Source organism: Schistocerca gregaria, chromosome 4 (assembly GCF_023897955.1).
Source record: "Schistocerca gregaria isolate iqSchGreg1 chromosome 4, iqSchGreg1.2, whole genome shotgun sequence".
In the NCBI taxonomy this organism is placed as follows: domain Eukaryota; kingdom Metazoa; phylum Arthropoda; class Insecta; order Orthoptera; family Acrididae; genus Schistocerca; species Schistocerca gregaria.
This window is the reverse complement of record NC_064923.1, coordinates 30,120,522-30,142,446: the sequence shown is the minus strand read 5'-3', so window position 1 is coordinate 30,142,446 and position 21,925 is coordinate 30,120,522. Positions and strand designations below refer to the sequence as shown.

Below are 21,925 nucleotides of genomic sequence, written 5' to 3'. Positions count from 1 at the left end.
ATGAGTAGAGTCTCACGTTTGTTACTATAAGAGCATGGAGGTAGTGATGTACGCTCACTGCAGTCAGATCCAAGGTGATTTCTTTCAGTTTATGGCGAAGTGTCTGCCGCAGTGTCCACGCTCAGCCAACATAAACAAATCGCGTCGGCATTGGGCACTGCTAGTCGCTGCACTAACGAGTCGCGACAACAAGAGCGCACTGTCTCTCCTAACGATATTATGGAGTTAATACGTCCTGCTTACTTAGCGTAATATGAAGGACGTGGGTTTGGTAGAAATTCAGTTTCTAACTTAGCATCGCATTCAAATACTTTACAGTCATACATGATGCAATATTTATTGTTGGTTGTCTCTCTAATGTTAATAGTATTGATTCAGATTGTGCGTTAACACGAAAACACGCACACGCACACACACACACACACTCATTGATTCCAGTGAGGGTGACGACTAATATGTGTTGAACAACTCACGCTCCAATCAATGCCTCAGTTGGCGTCGAGGAGATGAGATTTTTCAATTACCTTGCATTGCAAGAATTGTAAGGAGGAGACTGAAAGGAAATGCACTTGTATGCTAAAGAGCTGCGTCAAAGCAAAGCTTGACCGATTATCAGATAATTGCCCACATGGGCTTTGTGGACGAGTGTACTTTTAGTAACGAACCCACCCACCATCATTACTTAAGATGTCTCGAAGGCGTAGGAACACTGATTTCATTAAGTCATCGATAGTGTAGTGTCATGGTTTACTTCCCACCATACGTTTTCTATATTCGTCCAAATGTCGCTTGCATTTGTAGGTCCACAAGACAATGACCGTGTTACCTCTGCCCACATATTCTCTATCTGCTTGATGTTCGTGCAACAAACGGCCCTGAAACCAATTTTGCACTGTTCTGCTATGATGGATGGGGCACTGCTCCTACTGTTCTCTCCTTACTTCATATATTTTTATTCAAATGACGTATTTGTAATAAGCACATTGTATTAGTATTTTCCATAGTGTTTAAGAATTCAGGCCCTGTCGTAGCTAAGTGATACAGATTCAACAGTCGACTAAGAATGTAGTTTACGCAGTCTATTGTGTGATGAGAGCCATAGTCGGATATCCACATTAAGACTGCCTGGCTGATTCCGATAAGAACGATTTGGTATCGAAATGAAATTACAGAAATCGGATAATTTGAACGTCTGTATTGCAACAATGCTGGACACACAGTTCCTTTGATGGAGTAACGTTCAGCTACTGTCTAAGAAAAAGTGAGAAATATGTCTATTAGGAGCAATGTAAAGTAGTTATAACCCACATTTGTGTGATGGAAATATTGAATCGAACAAGACACATCTACGTCAGTGGTGGGAAGATACATCATATCGGACTTGCTGATGACATAATGATAATAATAATAATAATAATCCAGTGTGCCTACCAACAATATACAAAATATTAACTTCAGTCATTACACAGAAATTAAATTGATACAGTTCCTAAACATAGTAATGAAAAATTGGAAAACCACACTTAAAATCCAAACAAATTCAAATAATATCACATCACAGCCAATACAGATTAAGCGTGGAACATACCAAGGAGACTCATTAAGTCCTTTCTGGTTCTGCCTTGCTCTGAACCCACTATCCAACATGCTAAATAATACAAATTATGGATACAATATTACTGGAACATACCCACACAAAATCACACATTTGCTATACATGGATGATCTAAAACTACTGGCAGCAACAAATCAACAACTCAACCAAAGGTAACAGAAGTATTCAGCAATGATATAAATATGGCTTTTAGAAGAGACAAATGTAAGAAAAATCGCATAGTCAAGGGAAAACACACTGAACAAGAAGATTACATATTGGATAACCACAGCGACTGCATAGAAGCGATGGAAAAAACAGATGCCTATAAATATCTAGGATACAGACAAAAAATAGGAATAGATAATACAAATATTAAAGAAGAACTAAAAGAAAAATATAGACAAAGACTAACAAAAATACTGAAAACAGAATTGACAGCAAGAAACAAAACAAAAGCTATAAATACTTATGGTATACCAATATTGACCTACTCATTTGGAGTAGTGAAATGGAGTAACACAGACCTAGAAGCACTCAATACACTTACACTATCACAATGCCACAAATATAGAATACATCACATTCACATTCACATTCAGCAGAAAGGAAGGAGGAAGGGGATTTATCGACATAAAAAACCTACATTATGGACAGGTGGACAATTTAAGAAAATTCTTTTTAGAACGAGCAGAAACTAGCAAAATACACAAAGCAATCACTCATATAAATACATCGGCTACACCACTGCAATTTCATAACCACTTCTACAACCCTTTAGATCACATAACATCAACAGATACGAAGAAAGTAAATTGGAAAAAAGAAAACACTACATGGCAAGCAATCTTATCATCTTACACAGCCACACATCGATCAAGACGCATCCAACACATGGCTAAGAAAAGGCAATATATACAGTGAGGCGGAAGGATTCATGATTGCAATACAGGATCAAACCATAAACACCAGATATTACAGCAAGCATATTATTAAAGATCCCAATACCACAAAAGATAAATGCAGACTTTGTAAACAACAAGTAGAAACAGTAGATCACATCACAAGTGGTTGTACAATACTAGAAAATACAGAATACCACAGAAGACATGACAATGTAGCAAAAATAATACGTCAACAACTTGCCATACAACATAAACTAATAAAACAACACGTTCCCACATACAAGTATGCACCACAAAATATACTGGAGAATAATGAATACAAATTATACTGGAACAGAACCATTATAACAGATAAAACAACACCACATAACAAACATGACATAATACTCACCAATAAAAAGAATAAATTAACACAACTAATCGTAATATCCATACCCAATACAACAAATATACAAAAGAAAACAGGAGAAAAAATTGAAAAATACATCCAACTGGCTGAGGAAGTCAAGCACATGTGGCATCAGGATAAAGTTGACGTTATACCGATTATACTATCAACTACAGGAGCCATACCACACAATATCCACCAGTACATCAACGCAATACAGCTACATCCAAACTTATATATACAACTACAGAAATCTGTAATTATTGATACTTGGTCTATTACCAGAAAGTTCCTAAATGCAATGTTACATATACCGTACAGTTAAAAGGAAGTCATGCTTGATAAAGATCCGCGTCACTTTCCATTTTTAACCAGACATGAAATCTGAGAAAGAAAAGAAATAATAATAATAATACAGTGTGTGGAATAGGGGAAAGCCGCCCACATATATGTGGCAGCGAGGAAATTAAATACTATGGTTGAACCAAATACTAACACAATTCCGAACGGCTACTCAATCCGTTGAACACGAAATCAAGTCACGTATGAGTGAAAACCAGCAGTACTCTGGTCACCGTCTGTTAGCTCAATGAGCTCGGCTGAAAATATTTTCTTCCAAAGGCTTCAGCACCCTCTGGTCCTGTCTGATCCTGGTATCACCCAGGCCATACCAGTGAAACAGAAACAATCATGAACTGTGCAAGCAACGTCAACTTTACCCCAGGTGGTACACAAACCGCCCGTCGAAAGGCGGCAGCTGAATTTTCGGATTCTGGGGAGTCCAGGCTAGCACGGCAGAGAATATCGGAGACCTCTGGTAAATTTCCCTACAAGCAGAAAACATGCATTTGCAAACTAAGCATTGATCCAAACACAAGAACTACATAATCTCACATAAGAAATCGGCCGACAGAAAATTCTCATGCTTTCTCTTCCACAACCACGACTAACTGTCAATGAAACCTTCCATCTTCAAGAGCAAAACACAACAAAAGGTAGCGAAATGCGCACCAGTCTCTGCATGGCATTTCTCGAACACGGATCTATCATCTGTCAAAGAATCACACACATCAACAGTCGACTTTTGACAATGCTCAATCAGAGCCCCCCGCCCAAAAAAAAAAAAAATATACACTCATCAATGCACGTGACACCACCAACATCAACCGAGCGGCCGCTACGGTCGCAGGTTCGAATCCTGCCTCGGGCACGCATGTGTGTGATGACCTTTGGTTAGTTAGGTTTAAGTAGTTCTAAGTTCTAGGTGACTGATGACCACAACAGATAAGTCCCATAGTGCTCAGAACCATTTGAACCATTTTTCTTACACTGCGAGCGAAAGGTGTCTCAGTTGTTGGCAACAAATTCCTGCTGTGATGCACACACCCTTTGGAGCAGAATTCGTAGCGCAAAACACAATTTTGGAACGTTGAGATGTAAACTATTATGTTCACAGTACTCTTTGCTCGAGGTTATGTCTTTTGGTGGGGGTCAGCCTTTCATTTCTTCTTAAGAAGTTAACGATAAAGATATCATAACTCGTTATCAGTAACAGTACTGCATGGGAATGCTCAATAAGCGACCTGGTGACGTTCAATAATAGTCACTCTGGTGATTTTTGTTGTTTCGAATTAGGGCTAGCAGAACTCCTGCACCAGACTTCTGAGGTTTCTCTGTTGAATGCAAATGTCGCTTGATGGTTAAGTGGTATTCCATCGTATATATCATTAGTCGAGACTTCCTTAATGTAGAAAATCATTCATGCCATAACGATCTTTGTTGAAACAAGAATATCTTTTTCTGGCGTATTTTTCCCAAAAGCACTCGCTCCACACACAGTTCAAATCTTTCTAGCTGCCTCCTCTGCATTGACCCCTCTGTTATACCAAAAGTGTATATTGTGTTGCAGATGTTACACATTTTTCCACGTGCGACTCGATTTTACAGTGCCTAACCGTAGTTCATAATTTTCAGGTATGCAAAATGCAATGCTTAACTGTAAGATAATAACTAGAGCTTCAAATTCGAAAATGAGAGTTGCCACATACACTGAGAGCGTCGCGCGGCGTTCACCTGGGCGGCTCCGGATTTGAGGCGGCGGGTGGCGTCTGGCCGGTGGCCGGTAGCCGGTAGCCGCTGCAGCGCTTCAAACGCTAGAGCGTAAGCTGTTATGATCGCGAGGCAGCCACGAACTGTCCTGCGGAATTGTTTCTGCAAGTTCTTGTTATTGCTGGTGGGTAGAATGTGAAGCGAACTATGTTCGATGTTCAATCAGGCTCATAACTTTAGACGGGGGGCGAAATGTAAAAGAAAATTACAGTTGGACGCGAACAGGCGACCATAACTTTAGAATGCACGACGGTTTCCACTAGACCACGGGCTCACACAATCCGATAACACCTCGGAAGTCGGCAACACTTCCTCCTGACACTTCCGCATCTTACAGTGTTGCCAGATTGTGCAGATGGCCGGACTTGGTCAGGGGCAGTCAGTTTTATTGGCCACCTTAAGTGAACAACTCGGACTCAGTCTCTGTGGCGGTCGGCCGGCGGTCAGTTTTTATGTGTAAGACTGTACATATGTGCTCGATTAGACATTCGTCTGTGCGGCTTTACGAGTGTTAGAGCCTGCACGGGGCCAGGTTCCGCCGCAGCAGGCCATCTTTGCACCGGAACTGTAATTTACTAATGTTTTCTCCCCTCAAAACTGTGACGACTACATTTGCACATACCATTTGATCACTGCGGCGACTGTACATCGTGTAAGTAAACTTACACGACGCATAGTCCTGAAAGCTTCGATCCGTTCATAGGTATTCTTAATTCAGGGAGAAAACGTGTTTGTGAAGGACATTAATATTTAATTTAACATTAAAGTAACATATGCATCGAAGTAAATGGGGATGTAAATCTGTGTCCCTGTATTTTTCTGTCGCGTTGCAGAAAGCTGCGCGAAGCACTTGTTACGGTAAGAGATTAGCGGAATGACGCGACCTCTGCTCAAACGGCCCACATTCGTTGCGCCGAACGGCCGCACAGCAGTGCGGGCCCGCCCACCGCCATGCTGCCTGACGCCGTCCGCTTCGCCGCTGCTGGCTGGCGCGGCCTCTGTGATTCACTCAGCTGCTAAGGGGCGAGCGCGAAGATTTCATCCCCGAGGGCGCTAAGTCAGTCTGGCGACTTGTCGTAAGGCCCGAGTGCAGGTCTGCTCATTACAGTCTTAGCGACCCAGACACTAGTGCCCTAGGCCAAGTCTTGACGAGTCTCCACTAAAAATAAAAAAATAATACATGTTCCTGCAATAAGAGGAGGGCCCTGGAATCGACCTCGCTGTCGCGCACCAACATTTAGATGCCAAAAACCAATCAGAAACGTGCCTTCGCACTCTGAAAAGGCCCAAAGTCACTTTCTGACGCCAAGGCAAGTATGCGTTTCGGTGCTTTTCGTACTGTTCTTCCCACGGAAAAACTGTCGGAAATTTTCTTAAGCGCAGATTTGCCAACATACCAGCATTTCTGTCCGTGCCAGTGGTGGCTCAGACTCTGTGGGACAGGGTAGGAACTCTAGAGGATTCCGCCTCTCCACGTAAAGCGCCAAACATGCCGTCCTGTTCCGTGCTGTGTGAACTGGACGCTTGGCCCCGGGCTGAGCTGGTGGGGCCGATCCGTGCTGACTGCTGGCTGCTGACTGCTGACTGCTGGCGGAGCGGAGAGCTCTGCTCCCCACCGGTCGCCAGCGCGCCCGGCCCGTGGGAGAGGCGGGAGCCGAGAGCAGCGGGGCGCAGGGCTCCTGTAAACTCCAGCAATGACAGGGGCCCCTCGTACCAGGACAGAACTGAAATAAAAGAGCACTGCTACACCTGACCACTGACGTAGCTAAGCGCGAAAACAGTTTGGTCGAGGAAAGCAAATTCCGACTGAATCGCAAGAGAGAATGATGCTGAACCATCAGTGTGTGTATCTGGCAACGAATTTTGTGACACATTGGTTGGCGCTGGCAGTAAAAAAGCTGTTCCGAAAGTCGTTTATCAATAAACTAACTGTCATGCATTATTCTAAACTCAGAAATACTAGCTGTCACCCGCTGCTTCGCTCGCATGTGAGTAGTTTTGTTATGGTGAGTAACTAGGCAACTAATTGTACGAGATGCCTGCGTATGCAGTGGTGTAGAGACTATGTTAACCGCAAATCAGTTATCGCTGGGGGATGCATCAAAACGCAGTAAAATGGAAGGGAGAAATGACTGGTACGTAATGCTCTGGTAGTAAGACCTCACACACTGATTTGTGATTAATGTAACATAGTGACATGCAGCCTCGCCAAAAGCCTGCCACGTTTGTGGTACAAGGTTAAGTGACGCCGCAGTTGTGGGTCTTCAAGCGTCTGCAACAGGTGCGAGGCGCTCAGCGTCTAGAATGCGACGGCTTCGTGACTCTTCTCCAATATCGTTGTAGATCTTGAGACCGCCTGACGTACTGCATCCAACTTCCGGCGGACATGAGATTGTACCGCACTTTGTTGGATTCGAGGAAGTTCGCGGCTTGAGCTCTCTTACGGCTGTGCACCACATCAGGCTTTTAAACACGCTTCCCGGGCTTACTACCCGATTTTATTGTTGTATCTTTAACAAAACGTTCCATCTATGCCAGGTGGTCCAGGAATATCATAAGCCAAGGACACGATAACATTGGATTTGCAGTGTCACGGGATAATCTGTGCACAGTAAGAGTGGCCGACCATTGCGCAAGGCTTATCAGCGTGCCACTCACGTGTACCATATCTGAAAGTGTTAACAATACTCACACATTTTTCTAAAGTACCTGTGGTATTCCTCGGGGTTAGAGCTGATTCCATACCAAATGCCATCGGAATCTGTTCATCAGTAAAGACATGAAAATGCAATAGATTTACTATCGCAATTAATAGTACACGTATTAGTACAGAAGGATACATCAAACACGTAAAGGATTCTATAAACAAAGAATTCATTACGATGAATCGTATTTTGTACAACATTGTTGTTGTTGTTGTAGTTGTCTTCAGTCCTGAGAATAGTTTGATGCAGCTCTCCATGCTACTCTATCCTGTGCAAGCTTCTTCATTTCCCAGTACCTACTGCAACCTACATCCTTCTGAATCTGCTTAGTGTATTCATCTCTTGGTCTCCCTCTACGATTTTTACCCTCCACGCTACCCTCCAATGAGAATTTGTGATCCCTTGATGCCTCAAAACATGTCCTACCAACCGATCCCTTCTTCTGGTCAAGTTGTGCCACAAACGTCTCTTCTCCCCAATCCTATTCCATACCTCCTCATTAGTTACATGATCTATCCACCTTATCTTCAGGATTTTTCTGTGGCACCACATTTCGAAAGCTTCTATTCTCTTCTTGTCCAAACTAGTTATCGTCCATGTTTCACTTCCATACATGGCTACACACCAAACAAATACTTTCAGAAACGACTTCCTGATACATAAATCTATATTCGATGTTAACAAATTTCTCTTCTTCAGAAACGCTTTCCTGGCCATTGCCAATCTACATTTTATATCCTCTCTACTTCGACCATCATCAGTTATTTTACTTCCTAAATAGCAAAACTCCTTTACTACTTTAAGTCTCTCATTTGCTAATCTAATTCCCTCAGCATCACTCGATTGAATTTGACTACATTCCATTATCCTCGTTTTGCTTTTGTTGATGTTCATCTTATATCCTCCTTTCAAGACACTGTCCATTCCGTTCAACTGCTCTCCCAAGTCCTTTGCCGTCTCTGACAGAATTACAATGTCATCAGCGAACCTCAAAGTTTTTACTTATTCTCCATGAATTTTAATACCTACTCCAAATTTTTCTTTTGTTTCCTTTACTGCCTGCTCAATATACAGATTGAATAACATCGTTGAGAGGCAACAACCCTGTCTCACTCCTTTCCTAACCACTGCTTCCCTTTCATGCCCCTCGACTCTAATAATTGCCATCTGTTTTCTGTACAAATTGTAAATAGCCTTTCGCTCCCTGTATTTTACCCCTGCCACTTTCAGAATTTGAAAGAGAGTATTCCAGTCAACATTGTCAAAAGCTTTCTCTAAGTCTACAAATGCTAGAAACGTAGGTATGCCTTTTCTTAATCATTCTTCTAAGATACTTCGTAGGGTCAGTATTGCCTCACGTGTTCCAACATCTCTACGGAATCCAAATTGATCCTCCCCGAGGTCCGCATCTACCAGTTTTTCCATTCGTCTGTAAAGAATTCGCGTTAGTATTTTGCAGCTGTGACTTATTAAACTGATAGTTCGGTAATTTTCACATCTGTCAGCACTTGCTTTCTTTGGGATTGGAATTATTATATTCTTCTTGAAGTCTGGGGGTATTTCGCCTGTCTCATACATCTTGCTTTCCAGCTGGTAGAGTTTTGCAGGACTGTCTCTCCCAAGGCCGTCAGTAGTTCTAATGGAATGTTGTCTACTCCCCGGGCCTTGTTTCGACTCAGGTCTTTCAGTGCTCTGTCAAACTCTTCACGCAGTATCTTATCTCCCATTTCATCTTCATCTACATCATCTTCCATTTCCATAATATTGTCCTCAAATACATCGCCCTCTATATACTCCTTCCATCTTTCTGCCTTTCCTACTTTGCTTAGAACTGGGTTGCCATCTGAGCTCTTGATATTCATACACGTGGTTCTCTTCTCTCCAAAGGTGTCTTTAATTTTCCTGTAGGCAGTATCTATCTTACCCCTAGTGAGATAAGCTTTTACATCCTTACATTTGTCCTCTAGCCATCCCTGCTTAGCCATTTTGCACTTTCTGTCGATCTCATTTTTGAGACGTCTGTATTCCTTTTTGCCTGCTTCATTTATTGCATTTTTATATTTTCTCCTTTCATCAATTAAATTCAATATTTCTTCTGTTACCCAAGGATTTCTAGCAGCCCTCGTCTTTTACCTACTTTATTCTCTGCTGCCTTCACTATTTCATCCCTCAGAGCTACCCATTCCTCTTCTACTGTGTTTCTTTCCCCCATTCCTGTCAATTGTTCCCTTATTCTCTCCTTGAAACTCTGTACAACCTCTGGTTCTTTCAGCTTATCCAGATCCCATGTCCTTAAATTCCCACCTTTTTGCAGTTTCTTCAGTTTTAACCTACAGGTCATATCCAATAGATTGTGGTCAGAGTCCACATCTGCCCCTGGAAATGTCCTACAATTTAAAACCTGATTCCTAAATCTCTGTCTTACCATTATATAATCTATCTGATACCTTTTAGTATCTCCAGGATTCTTCCATGTATACAACCTTCCTTTATGATTCTTGAACCAAGTGTTAGCTATGATTAAGTTATGCTCTGTGCAAGATTCTACCAGATGGCTTCCTCATTCATTTCTTAGCCCCAATCCATAATCACCTACTATGTTTCCTTCTCTCCCTTTTCCTACTGACGAATTCCAATCACCCATGACTATTAAATTTTCACTACCTGAATAATTTCTTTTATCTCAACATACATTTCATCAATTTCTTCATCATCTGCAGAGCTAGTTGGCATATAAATTTGTACTACTGTAGTAGGCATGGGCTTTGTGTCTATCTTGGCCACAATAATGCGTTCACTGTGCTGTTTGTAGTAGCTTACCCGCACTCGTATTTTTTTATTCATTATTAAACCTACTCCTGCATTACCCCTATTTGATTTTGTATTTATAACCCTGTATTCACTTGACCAAAAGTCTTGTTCCTCCTGCCACCGAACTTCACTAAATCCCACTATATCTAACTTTAACCTATCCATTTCCCTTTTTAAATTTTCTAACCTACCTGCCCGATTAAGGGATCTGACATTCCACGCTCCGATCCGTAGAACGCCAGTTTTCTTTCTCCTGGTAACGACGTCCTCCTGAGTAGTCCCCGCCCGGAGATCCGAATGGGGGACTATTTTACCTCCGGAGGCCAGACAAACATGTGGTTCCTGAAGAGGGTCAGCAGCCTTATCAGTAGTTGCAGGGGCAACAGTCTGGATGATTGACTGATCTGGCCTTGCATCATTAACCAAAACGGCCTTGCTGTGCTGGTACTGCGAACGGCTGACAGCAAAGGGAAACTACAGCCATAATTTTTCTCGAGGACATGCAGCTTTACTGTATGAGTAAATGATGATGTACAACATATAAAACACTAAAAGCATATTTACTGTTATGATAAACTTCAAACGTCACAACATATACAGTTTTTTCAAAGACGTACTTCGCGATATATTCTTCAGAGGAATATATGCACTACTGGCCATTAAAACTGCTACACCAAGAAAAAATGCAGATGATAAACGGGTATTCATTGGACAAATATACACTCCTGGAAATGGAAAAAAGAACACATTGACACCGGTGTGTCAGACCCACCATACTTGCTCCGGACACTGCGAGAGGGCTGTACAAGCAATGATCACACGCACGGCACAGCAGACACACCAGAACCGCGGTGTTGGCCGTCGAATGGCGCTAGCTGCGCAGCATTTGTGCACCGCCGCCGTCAGTGTCAGCCAGTTTGCCGTGGCATACGGAGCTCCATCCCAGTCTTTAACACTGGTAGCATGCCGCGACAGCGTGGACGTGAACCGTATGTGCAGTTGACGGACTTTGAGCGAGGGCGTATAGTGGGCATGCGGGAAGCTGGGTGGACGTACCGCCGAATTGCTCAACACGAGGGGCGTGAGGTCTCCACAGTACATCGATGTTGTTGCCAGTGGTCGGCGGAAGGTGCACGTGCCCGTCGACCTGGGACCGGACCGCAGCGACGCACGGATGCACGCCAAGATCGTAGGATCCTACGCAGTGCCGTAGTTGACCGCACCGCCACTTCCCAGCAAATTAGGGACACTGTTGCTCCTGGGGTATCGGCGAGGACCATTCGCAACCGTCTCCATGAATCTGGGCTACGGTCCCGCACACCGTTAGGCCGTCTTCCGCTCACGCCCCAACATCGTGCAGTCCGTCTCCAGTGGTGTCGCGACAGGCGTGAATGGAGGGACGAATGGAGACGTGTCGTCTTCAGCGATGAGAGTCGCTTCTGCCTTGGTGCCAATGATGGTCGTATGCGTGTTTGGCGCCGTGCAAGTGAGCGCCACAATCAGGACTGCATACGACCGAGGCACACAGGGCCAACACCCGGCATCATGGTGTGGGGAACAATCTCCTACACTGGCCGTACACCTCTGGTGATCGTCGAGGGGACACTGAATAGTGCACGGTACATCCAAACCGTCATCGAACCCATCGTTCTACCATTCCTAGACCGGCAAGGGAACTTGCTGTTCCAACAGGACAATGCACGTCCGCATGTATTCCGTGCCACCAAACGTGCTCTAGAAGGTATAAGTCAACTACCCTGGCCAACAAGATCTCCGGATCTGTCCCCCATTGAGCATGTTTGGGACTGGATGAAGCGTCGTCTCACGCGGTCTGCACATCCAGCACGAACGCTGGTCCAACTGAGGCGCCAGGTGGAAATGGCATGGCAAGCCGTTCCACAGGACTACATCCAGCAACTCTACGATCGTCTCCATGGGAGAATAGCAGCCTGCATTGCTGCGAAAGGTGGATATACACTGTACTAGTTCCGACATTGTGCATGCTCTGTTGCCTGTGTCTATGTGCCTGTGGTTCTGTCAGTGTGATCATGTGATGTATCTGACCCCAGGAATGTGTCAATAAAGTTTCCCCTTCCTGGGACAATGAATTCACAGTGTTCTTATTTCAATTTCCAGGAGTGTATTATACTAGAGAATTGACATGTGATTACATTTTCACGCAATTTGGGAGCATAGATCCTGAGAAATCAGTACCCAGAACTACCACCTCTGGCTGTAATAACGGCCTTGATACACCTGGGCATTGAGTCAAACAGAGCTTGGACGGCGTGTTGAGGTACAGCTGCCCATGCAGCTTCAATACGATACCACAGTTCATCAAGAGTAGTGACTGTCGTATTGTGACGAGCCAGTTGCTCGTCCACCATTGACCAGACGTTTTCAATTGGTAACAGATCTGGAGAATGTGCTGGCCAGGGCAGCAGTCGAACACTTTCTGTATCCAAGAAGGCACGTACAGGACCTGCAACATGCGGTCGTCCGTTAACCTGCTGAAATGTAGGGTTTCGCAGGGATCGAATGAAGGATAGAGCCACGGGTCGTAACACATCTGAAATGTAACGTCCACTGTTCAAAGTGCCGTCAATGCAAACAAGAGGTGACCGAGACGTGTAACCAATGGGACCCCATACCATCGCGCCGGATGATACGCCAGTATGGCGATGACGAATACACGCTTCCGATGTGCGTTCACAACGATGTCGCCAAACACGGATGCGACCATCATGATGCTGTAAACAGAACCTGGATTCATCCGAAACAATGACGTTTTGCCATTCCTGCACCCAGGTTCGTCGTTGTGTACACCATAGGAGGCGCTCCTGCCTGTGATGTATCATCAAGGGTAACCGCTTCCATGGTCTCCCAGCTGATAGTCCAGGCTGCTGCAACCGTCGTCGAACTGTTCGTGCAGATGGTTGTTGTCTTACAAACGTCCCCATATATTTACTCTGGGATCGAGACGTGGCTGCACGATCCGTTATAGCCATGCGGACAAGATGCCTGTCATCCCGACTGCTAGTGATACGAGGCCGTTGCGATCCAGCACGGCGTTCCGTATTACCCTCCTCAACCCACCGATTCCAGTCATTGTATCTCGACCAACGCGAGCAGCAATGTCGCGATACGATAAACCGCAATCGCGATAGGCTACAATCCGACCTTTATCAAAGTCGGAAACGTGATTGTACGCATTTCTCCTCCTTACACGAGGCATGACAACAACGTTTCAACAGACAACGCCTGTCAAGTGCCGTTCGTGGATCAGAAATCGGTTGGTAAATTTCCTCATGTCAGTACGTTGTAGGTGTCGCCACCGGCGTCAACTTTGTGTGAATGCTCTGGAAAGCTAATAATTTCCATATCACAGCATTTCTTCCTGTCCGTTAAATTTCGCGTCTGTAGCACGTCATCTTCGAGGTGTAGCAATTTTAATGGCCAATAGTATACGTTGTACTACACGCTTTCTGAATGAGCCTATGTTCTTCCTCAGTGTTCAAGGTATTCCCGTACAAAATTTTATCATAATCGGCTCAGCGATTTAGTCGTGAAAGTGTAAGAGACTTACTTTCGCATTTATAATAGTAATGTGGATTATTTACTCGTGCGTTGTGCCTAAAGGCTACTATTTTTCTAATCTCAGTCATGTTGTAGTCGGCTAGGGAGAACCTTGATTTGCGAACAGAAACACAGCCAATGGAGTCGTGAAGCAAGCGACAGCACTTTTCTAATTGTTGAAAACACATAAATCTAGGACATTAATTATGATGAGCACTATATTCGAAGCCTGATACACTGTCTTATTTTGTGATAAAAATTGTGTCTTACAATATTTTTGTGCCCTTAAAGAGTTTTCGCCTGCACATTCGTCCCATTAGCCCCCCTTCCGGTACACTGCTGGACACCAGTGTTTATTTACGTTTATTTGCTCATTTTTTCAGTTTATGGGAAATTTTTGGTAAAGCAGAAGTCTGTTGTAGTGAGTAGCTGAACAGGATCGTGAGTGAGGACTGGCTGCCTGGCGAGCACTCTGCGCCGTGTGTGACGTGTGTGTTTTGTGCCCGCAGGCGTGGCTGCCAATCACCTTCCACAGCCCGGACAGCACACTGGTAAGCCGAGAAGCCCCGCCGCCCCCCCCCCCCCCCCCAACCCAGCCAGCGCTGACACCGCCCTACCCCCGCTATAGCTACCCCTTCTCCGCCGAGAGCCGTGTAGTTCCGTGGCTAACTTGCAGTCACAGAAACCTACGCTCCACTTTGTAGCCGAGCATCACTTATCGAGCCATCGTGCAGTCATAACAGATTGTCGCCGCCTGTGTGGTATTCCAGAACAATTAATGCATTACTCTCCCCAGCTGCCGAGCTTCTGTAGTGTAGCTTTCTGTTTCAGCACTCAGATGGAATCCTTCCAAAACCTGGCAGACATTGATCTTTTCGTTGAACAACTGATCTTCGAAAAGTTAATGAAAATACTGGAAAGATCAAGATCGACAGGATCGTGTTAAGGTTGGTTTACTGTGGGGTTAAAGACTGTCACCACTGTAATTCAACGTGTGGATAGAAAAAGCGAGGAAGCGAGTAAAAAAAAATCGTTAGAGGAGATAAGGTACAGAGGGAGCGGGTAGCTATGGTAAGGTTGACTGGCGGCACAGATTTCCTCGCAGCGAGTAAGGAAGGCTTAGGACGCCAGCTGATTTATATATGGGCACCATACGGAGGGTAGGATACGGTTTATAGGCGAGCAACGTAAAACTAAAGTGATTAAGAGAACTAGCAAGGAAGTGACATAGTTAACATCAAAACTGGGAACGACGTAGCAGAGTGCAGAAGTGAATCTAAGAAAGGTGGCTGAAGCAAGGAGTGTAGCAGAGTTAGATCGGTAGATACGAAGAAAGCTTTCCTCAGTAATGAGCTCTGCTAGTGTCGGATTTCGATATAGAACTGGGAAACAAAGTCCCGATACTATTCGCCTGTTACACTGTACTGTATAGAAATGAAAGGTGTGCCATCATAAATCTGGTGTAGAAAAAAAACAAAAAAAACTGCGCGGTTTGAAATGTGGCGCTGTCAAAGTGGAGAAAATACTGAAACGAATGGATGATGAATGAAGTCTGTGGAGGACTGTTATCAGAAGAGCAGACAGGTTACTGGTACCTCTGGGAAGAGCAGTACGGAAGACACAGTGTGTGACGCTGGAGCCGCGGAGGGGTGGAGGGGTAGCTGCCAGCCGGTCGTGGGTTGCGAGCGCGCCTCAGCTGGCTGTGACCGTCTGATGGCAGCCTCAGTGGACTCGGACGGGGATTCCACCTCGCACTTCGTTTCTTCCCCCCTATACGTTTTCGTTTCATTACCTTTTCTTTACTCCGATCGAGAGTGGATATCACCTCTCGGTTTCCAGATTCGCGCTTTACTGATTCTTTTTTCCCTCTCTAGAGCTCTTCCACTTCGGCCGTTGGCCCCTAACATCGACACTACCCGCACAATCTATCTAAACTCCAAACAAAAACTGTCCAATGCGACCGCCGCTTTCAACTGAAAAGTTGTCCACCCACTCTCCACGGCTCTCTCATAGCTGGAACACTCCTATGCTACCCAGGATGCGTAAACGACGACCGCAAGTGATTCACAAAGAGCTAATGATACGACTCCTTGCGCCGTAAAACCGTGCAGTTGCTTGTTAAGCAGTGCCAAAAATGTAACAACTCTGCATGGCCTGACTAAAAAAACGAAGACTACGCCACATCTTTAAGCCACGCCGTAGCGTTACGTCGAGTAGCAGTATAGTAAGTGACGCCAGGATGGGTAATCATGGGGACGTCATTCGCAGCAAGAGTGCCGATGTGCGGTGTGTGAGGAGTGGACAGCAGGCAGCGGCGTCGCAGACGAAGCGGTGTGCGCCCGACGCGACAGCGCTGCGCCTGTGGCAGAGCCGGTCCTCGGCAGGGCGCGAGTGTGTCAACGTTGGCGGTTGGGGAGTTTTTCAAACGCCACCACATACTACGGCGCCCTCGCTGCTTGCTGCCCCACACAGCCGCCGGATGTCGGCGTTCAGTCACGTTGCCCGCTAGACCGCCGCGGCCACTGGGAGAACATCACAGTTGAGGCGGGGAAAGTACTAGACGCGGACCGCGACCATAGTCTGTGGAGCAGCTTAGCAGGGATTTGGGCTGTGGCCACTGGTGGAAACATAGACAGAGCGATAAAAAGATAGACAAACAATGAAGACAGCATCGAGCCTTTTGCAATGACTGATGACTCGAAAGCGTATTCTGTCACGAGTAGTGTGTTTTAGTAACCGCCTACATGACCCTGTCACTGAACAAAAAAATTCTCAATTTCCTATTAGTAGTACGAACGACATACGAGTTTAACATGAAGGAATGCCTAATCTAGAGCTAAAAGAAAAGTCTGTTGATACAAGCATTATAGCATTTCAACAGATTCCTATTCAGTCTCAATCGTAGTTGAAAAACTTATTTCTGAACTATATAAATGCAACGCCTTGGTAGGCGTCGGGAAGCAGCGCTTCTTCATGAAGGAGCTTCATCTCCGGGCATACCTTTGTTTTTAAACTTGCAAGTACAAAAATGTATAAATACACGTTCGTGGTGAATTTCGTGTCTGTGAGCGTCGTAAGGCAAAGAGAGCGCTGCTGGAACAGGACTGGCATATCGCTGGAGTGGCAGTCTCGTGCAGAATGGAGTGGGCAAGAGCTGGGATGGATGCCGCCCGCTAGACTCGTCAGTTTTAGGCCGTCTCTTCGGCAAATCTACAGTAACTGACTTGTGTGCCTGTAACTAACACGATGTGAGTTTAGTCACTCATCGAAGATGAAGGCAAACGGTCACTTGATTCCAGCATGCTAACGGAATGACGGCTCAAAACAATAAAAAGATTAAATTATTCATATTTACAAAATTAAGATCCTCCCAAAGTTGCAATTCTTACGTACTATTCTGAAATGTACAATAGATAATACGTAACTACTATGCACAGAATCTTGTGTCCAATTCCGGAAAGAGGCGGGACTTGGATGTATATCGCAGACACATTTCTACACTTAAAAAATTACGCCCTGCGGCACGGCTTGTTTTTGCTTTTTAGGTAATTTGTCCAGAAATCTAGAACTGTAGAATTGAGTGAAGTCCTTAAGTAACTGGTCCCACAGTAGGTTATTGGTTCTCTGTTGTTGCATTTGACACTCTCACCACACCTTCTGAGTTACACCAGTGTAGCGTAGTGGCGCTGTGGCCAGCAGGCGCGCTCGTGTACCTGTCGGCTGCTCTAGTAGTAACTGACGCGTCACCTTTGGTGTTGCGCATAGTTCTCTTGTTATAGAGCAAACAGAACCTGGTGAATTTAGAGAATCCTGGAAGTAAGCAGAATCCCAACTCCTGTAAAATTTGTATTAAACAATTAAACTGCTAAGTAAGCAGGTACAAACTATCATAGTATTTGTTTCCTTTAAAAGACAGTAAATTCTTATGTTCTACATGGAGCTATATAGCTTTTTACAACAAATATTGTCTGTACTTTGAAAAATAGGCTAAAAGCAAGACTTTTAACGCAGCATGTCGTTGTTGTCGAGTAGATTAGAGTGTACCCTAAGCGAGTAGGAATATACATAAATAATTTATCAGAAGCTCCGTGAGACTATAGGCGGATGTTTCTGCTGTGTGTAGAGAAGTCGCTCTGTTACGGAGTTCAATGAAATGCAGGAAGACGCGATTAAGGGTGACGCAGGAATTCAGTGTCGAACCTCGAAGTAGAAAGACGTGACGTTTTGCACATACACTGACAGGTAGACTGGAAACAATGAAGCCCACTCAGTACCACGGAGTATTCGTATGGAGCGATAGAAAGTTAAATTACCTCTCGAAACTAATCATAAGAAAGGCAGAAGTGAGAAGAATCCTGAGGAAGTGTAGTCCTACCACGACGGGCGAAACTTACAAAAACATTCGTCCGTCCGATTCCCACAGGTAGGATTGATAGAGAAAAGAGAGAAATCCAAAGACAAACAACACGCTTCTTCACAAGTTCGTTTATCGAGGTGTCGAGTGTGCTCAAAACGGTTCAAAATGTTCAAATGTGTTTGAATCCCTAAGGTCCGCAGCTCGTGGTCGTGCGGAAGCGTTCTCGCTTCCCGCGCCCGGGTTCCCGGGTTCGATTCCCGGCGGGGTCAGGGATTTTCTCTGCCTCGTGATGACTGGGTGTTGTGTGATGTCCTTAGGTTAGTTAGGTTTAAGTAGTTCTTAGTTCTAGGGGACTGATGAGCATAGATGTTAAGTCCCATAGTGCTCAGAGCCATTTGAACCAATTCCTAAGGGACAAAACTGGCCACTACTCGCGGCTGGAGACGGTCATCCGACTCCAGTGGCAGAGATGTTGTACGTCAGTTTAAGGTTTACTGTTAAAATTCGTAGAGCACACACATCCGTAGACACAATGTTTCGTCCTACATATAATTCGCGAAAACGCTATGAAAGGAAAAATGGAGAGAGTCGATTTGTAACCGAAGCTTACGAACAGTGACTGGAATAAGAAAGGAAGCAGCATACCAAGTCTCCTCTGCCAGATACAGTAAGTGCGAAACATAGATGTATAATGGACCGGGGGGAAGGGGGGGGGGGGAAGAATTAAAACTGGCCCGGAAAATATCCGTCTCGGATGTACGGTGTAAGAAGGGTTGCCTACCTAAGTTGCGTGAGATATTTGGCGGACCTGTTTAATTTTGTTCTCCTTGTAGATGTAGATGTTTTTAGCTCTTACGTTTTCTTACATTCCGTTTTTTGATGGTTGCTGTATGAAACTGACGGATGCCCTCTTTCTTCCTACAAACCTGATGGTGGGCCGTGTAACGATTGGAAGTAGTTTTCTAGCGCCACGCTGAGCACGCCTAACGACGTGGACAGACACGCCGACGCCGGCACAGCAGCCTCACTCACTCAGGAGCACCCTCTGTCTTGGCGCGCAGGTGCTGCCCTCGCTGGAGTCGTCGCGGTCCAGCTCCATCTCGTTCAAGATCCGCACCAACGAGCCCAACGGCCTCATCCTGTACAGCAGCGGGGCCAGCGCGCCGCACGTGAGTACCTGACACCCACCGCTCTGCTCTGCGCCACGCGCACTCCTCTGCCAACTGCTGCCAACTAACACGCTTCTATTTTGCAATCTGGCACCACACACTTTATTCACCATAACTCGTAAGTGTATGAACTAAGCATCCTCCACATGCCAAACTTCCTTTACTCTGTCGAAACAAATATTAAGTTGTCAGTACTTAGTCACATTGTCACCAGAGAACGAATAATTTTTAGAGATATCGCACTTAGACTTCACCAACATACTGCGTGCAGCTTCAAAATAATAAAACTGGAATTCTAGTACACTTGAAGTACTTTCACGACCTAAAGTAATAAATAATGGGTTGAGTGAAGGAAACGGCTTAAATCTGACTTTCTAAATTTTACAGCTGAGCAAAATAACTGTATATCCTCCCCAAAAGTGAGTACATATCCTAGTTTACTTTTTTATATGCATATCTTACACATAAAACACACTTCTGTGAACAACTTCTGAATTTAGTTTGAATTTCAGTTTCTTACACTAAAAATTTGAGGATATCTTCTATTGCTTCTGTACTAAATTAGTAACGCTTGGACGAAAGAAAATCTCTTTTACATATGAGCTACATATTTTACCATCAAAGTGTGTAGAACTGAAAATATAGTTTAGTCTTCATTTACGAAACAAAAAGCAAACATGTTCAACTCTCTCTCGGGTTAGCAATGCTCTTTCCCGATGACTGTACGACACTTGTAACAGCTATCCCACCAATCATAATCCAAAACATTTGGAGACAAAATTTCGATCGCTGGAGAGACGGGTATGACATCTAATGGGAAAATGACGCATTAACCTCGTTGAAACGCTTCTTGTTTGGCTGACTTTCAGCCCCATTTTCACTGAACCTCATCCTCAAACACCTCAACACACGGCAGATCAACTTTCAAGTTCTAAAGTTGACGATAATGGCAACACATTTTTACGAGATTGTCGTCGATCTACACCCAACGCAACTGCGTTGTCACAGAGCCGTATCGTTGTGATGCTACCCACGGACTGGAGCACAAATTACATGCCCGCCCGGTTAGCCGTGCGGTCTAACGCACTGCTTTCCGGGCGGAAAGGCGTGCCGGTCCCCGGCACGGATCCGCCCGGCGGATTAGTGTCGAGGTCCGGGTGGTTTTGAGGCGGTTTTCCATCTGCCTCGACGAATGCGGGCTCGTTCCCCTTGTTCCGCCTCAGACACACTTTACAGACCGAGGTGGCGCAGTGGTTAGCACACTGGACTCGCATTCGGGAGGACGACGGTTCAACCCCGTCTCCGGCCATCCTGATTTAGGTTTTCCGTGATTTCCCTAAATCGTTTCAGGCGAATGCCGGGATGGTTCCTTTGAAAGGGCGCGGCCGATTTCCTTCCCAATCCTTCCCTAACCCGAGCTTGCGCTCCGTTTCTAATGACCTCGTTGTCGACGCGACGTTAAACACTAACCACAACCACCACCACCACCACCATCAGTCAGACTTTGTCGGCGATTGCTGCCCAAACAATATCTCCATGTACGCGTACACCGTAATTTCTCTATCACGCAAACATTGGGGTTACACTCGTGTGGTGTGGGACGTTCCCGGGGGTCCACTGGGAGCCGAACCGCACAATAACCCTGGGTTCGGTGTGGGGCGGCGGTGGGCTGAGCGTACTGCTCTCGCTTGTTGTGAGGTTGTGAACTTCTGAGGGCTACGGCGGGGACGAAGCCTGTCCGTCGTTTCTAGGTTCCCACTTCCATACAATACAATACAAAATACCTGGGCTGATTGGTTAATCGTCATCACAATAAACATTGCTCGGAAAGTCGTTTATACAGGGTGTTACAAAAAGGTACGGCCAAAATTTCAGGAAACATTCCTCACACACAAAGAAAGAAAATATGTTATGTGGACACGTGTCTGGAAACGCTTACTTTCCATGTTAGAGCTCATTTTATTACTTCTCTTCAAATCACATTATTCATGAAATGGACACACACAGTAACAGAACGTACCAGCGTCACTTCAAACACTTTGTTACAGGAAATGTTCAAAATGTCCTCCGTTAGCGAGGATACATGCATCCACCCTCCGTCGCAATGAAATCCCTGATGCGCTGATGCAGCCCTGTAGAATGGTGTATTGTATCACAGCCGTCCACAATACGAGAACGAAGAGACTCTACATTTGGTACCGGGGTTGCGTAGACAACAGCTTTCAAATGCCCCCATAAATGAAAGTCAAGAGGATTGAGGTCAGGAAAGCGTGGAGGCCGTGGAATTGGTCCGCCTCTATCAATTCATCGG

General features: G+C 45.1%; 1 protein-coding gene across 7 annotated transcripts in view; it reads left to right on the top strand.

Moving 5' to 3' along the window:
• LOC126267963 (neurexin-1a) overlaps window positions 1-21,925 on the top strand; it is a 1,982,806-nt gene that overhangs the window by 1,438,507 nt on the left and 522,374 nt on the right. For all 7 annotated transcript variants that reach the window (XM_049973298.1, XM_049973297.1, XM_049973300.1 and 4 more), the window contains one exon: window positions 19,507-19,614. In XM_049973298.1, the coding sequence (XP_049829255.1) occupies window positions 19,507-19,614 (108 nt within the window). The remainder of the gene's footprint in view (window positions 1-19,506; window positions 19,615-21,925) is intronic.